General features: G+C 66.3%; 1 protein-coding gene across 1 annotated transcript in view; it reads left to right on the top strand.

Moving 5' to 3' along the window:
- Positions 1–300, top strand: part of TNKS (tankyrase, TRF1-interacting ankyrin-related ADP-ribose polymerase) — a 142,992-nt gene that overhangs the window by 1,551 nt on the left and 141,141 nt on the right. The window contains 1 exon segment of the mRNA XM_014537931.1: positions 5–292. Within this exon segment, the coding sequence (XP_014393417.1) occupies positions 5–292 (288 nt within the window).

The following is a 300-nucleotide window of genomic DNA, read 5'->3' as shown; positions in this document are numbered from 1 at the left end:
CGGCCTAGCGCTGCCAGAGGGGGATGGCAGTCGGGATCCGCCCGACAGGCCCCGATCCCCGGACCCGGTGGACAGTACCAGCTGTTGCAGTACCACCAGCACAATCTGTACCGTCGCCACCGCTCCCGTGGTACCGGTGGTCTCCGCTTCATCTGCCGTCGGGGTCCCTCCCAACCCAGCCGGCGGTGGCAGTAACAATTCACCGTCGTCCTCTTCTTCCCCAACTTCTTCCTCCTCTTCCTCTCCATCCTCCCCGGGATCGAGCTTGGCGGAGAGCCCCGAGGCGGCGGGAGTTAGCCC

The sequence above is a fragment of the Myotis brandtii genome, unplaced genomic scaffold, assembly GCF_000412655.1.
Source record: "Myotis brandtii unplaced genomic scaffold, ASM41265v1 scaffold185, whole genome shotgun sequence".
Lineage (NCBI taxonomy): Eukaryota > Metazoa > Chordata > Mammalia > Chiroptera > Vespertilionidae > Myotis > Myotis brandtii.
Note: the sequence above shows the minus strand (reverse complement) of the source record. Positions and strands in the feature narration are given on the sequence as shown.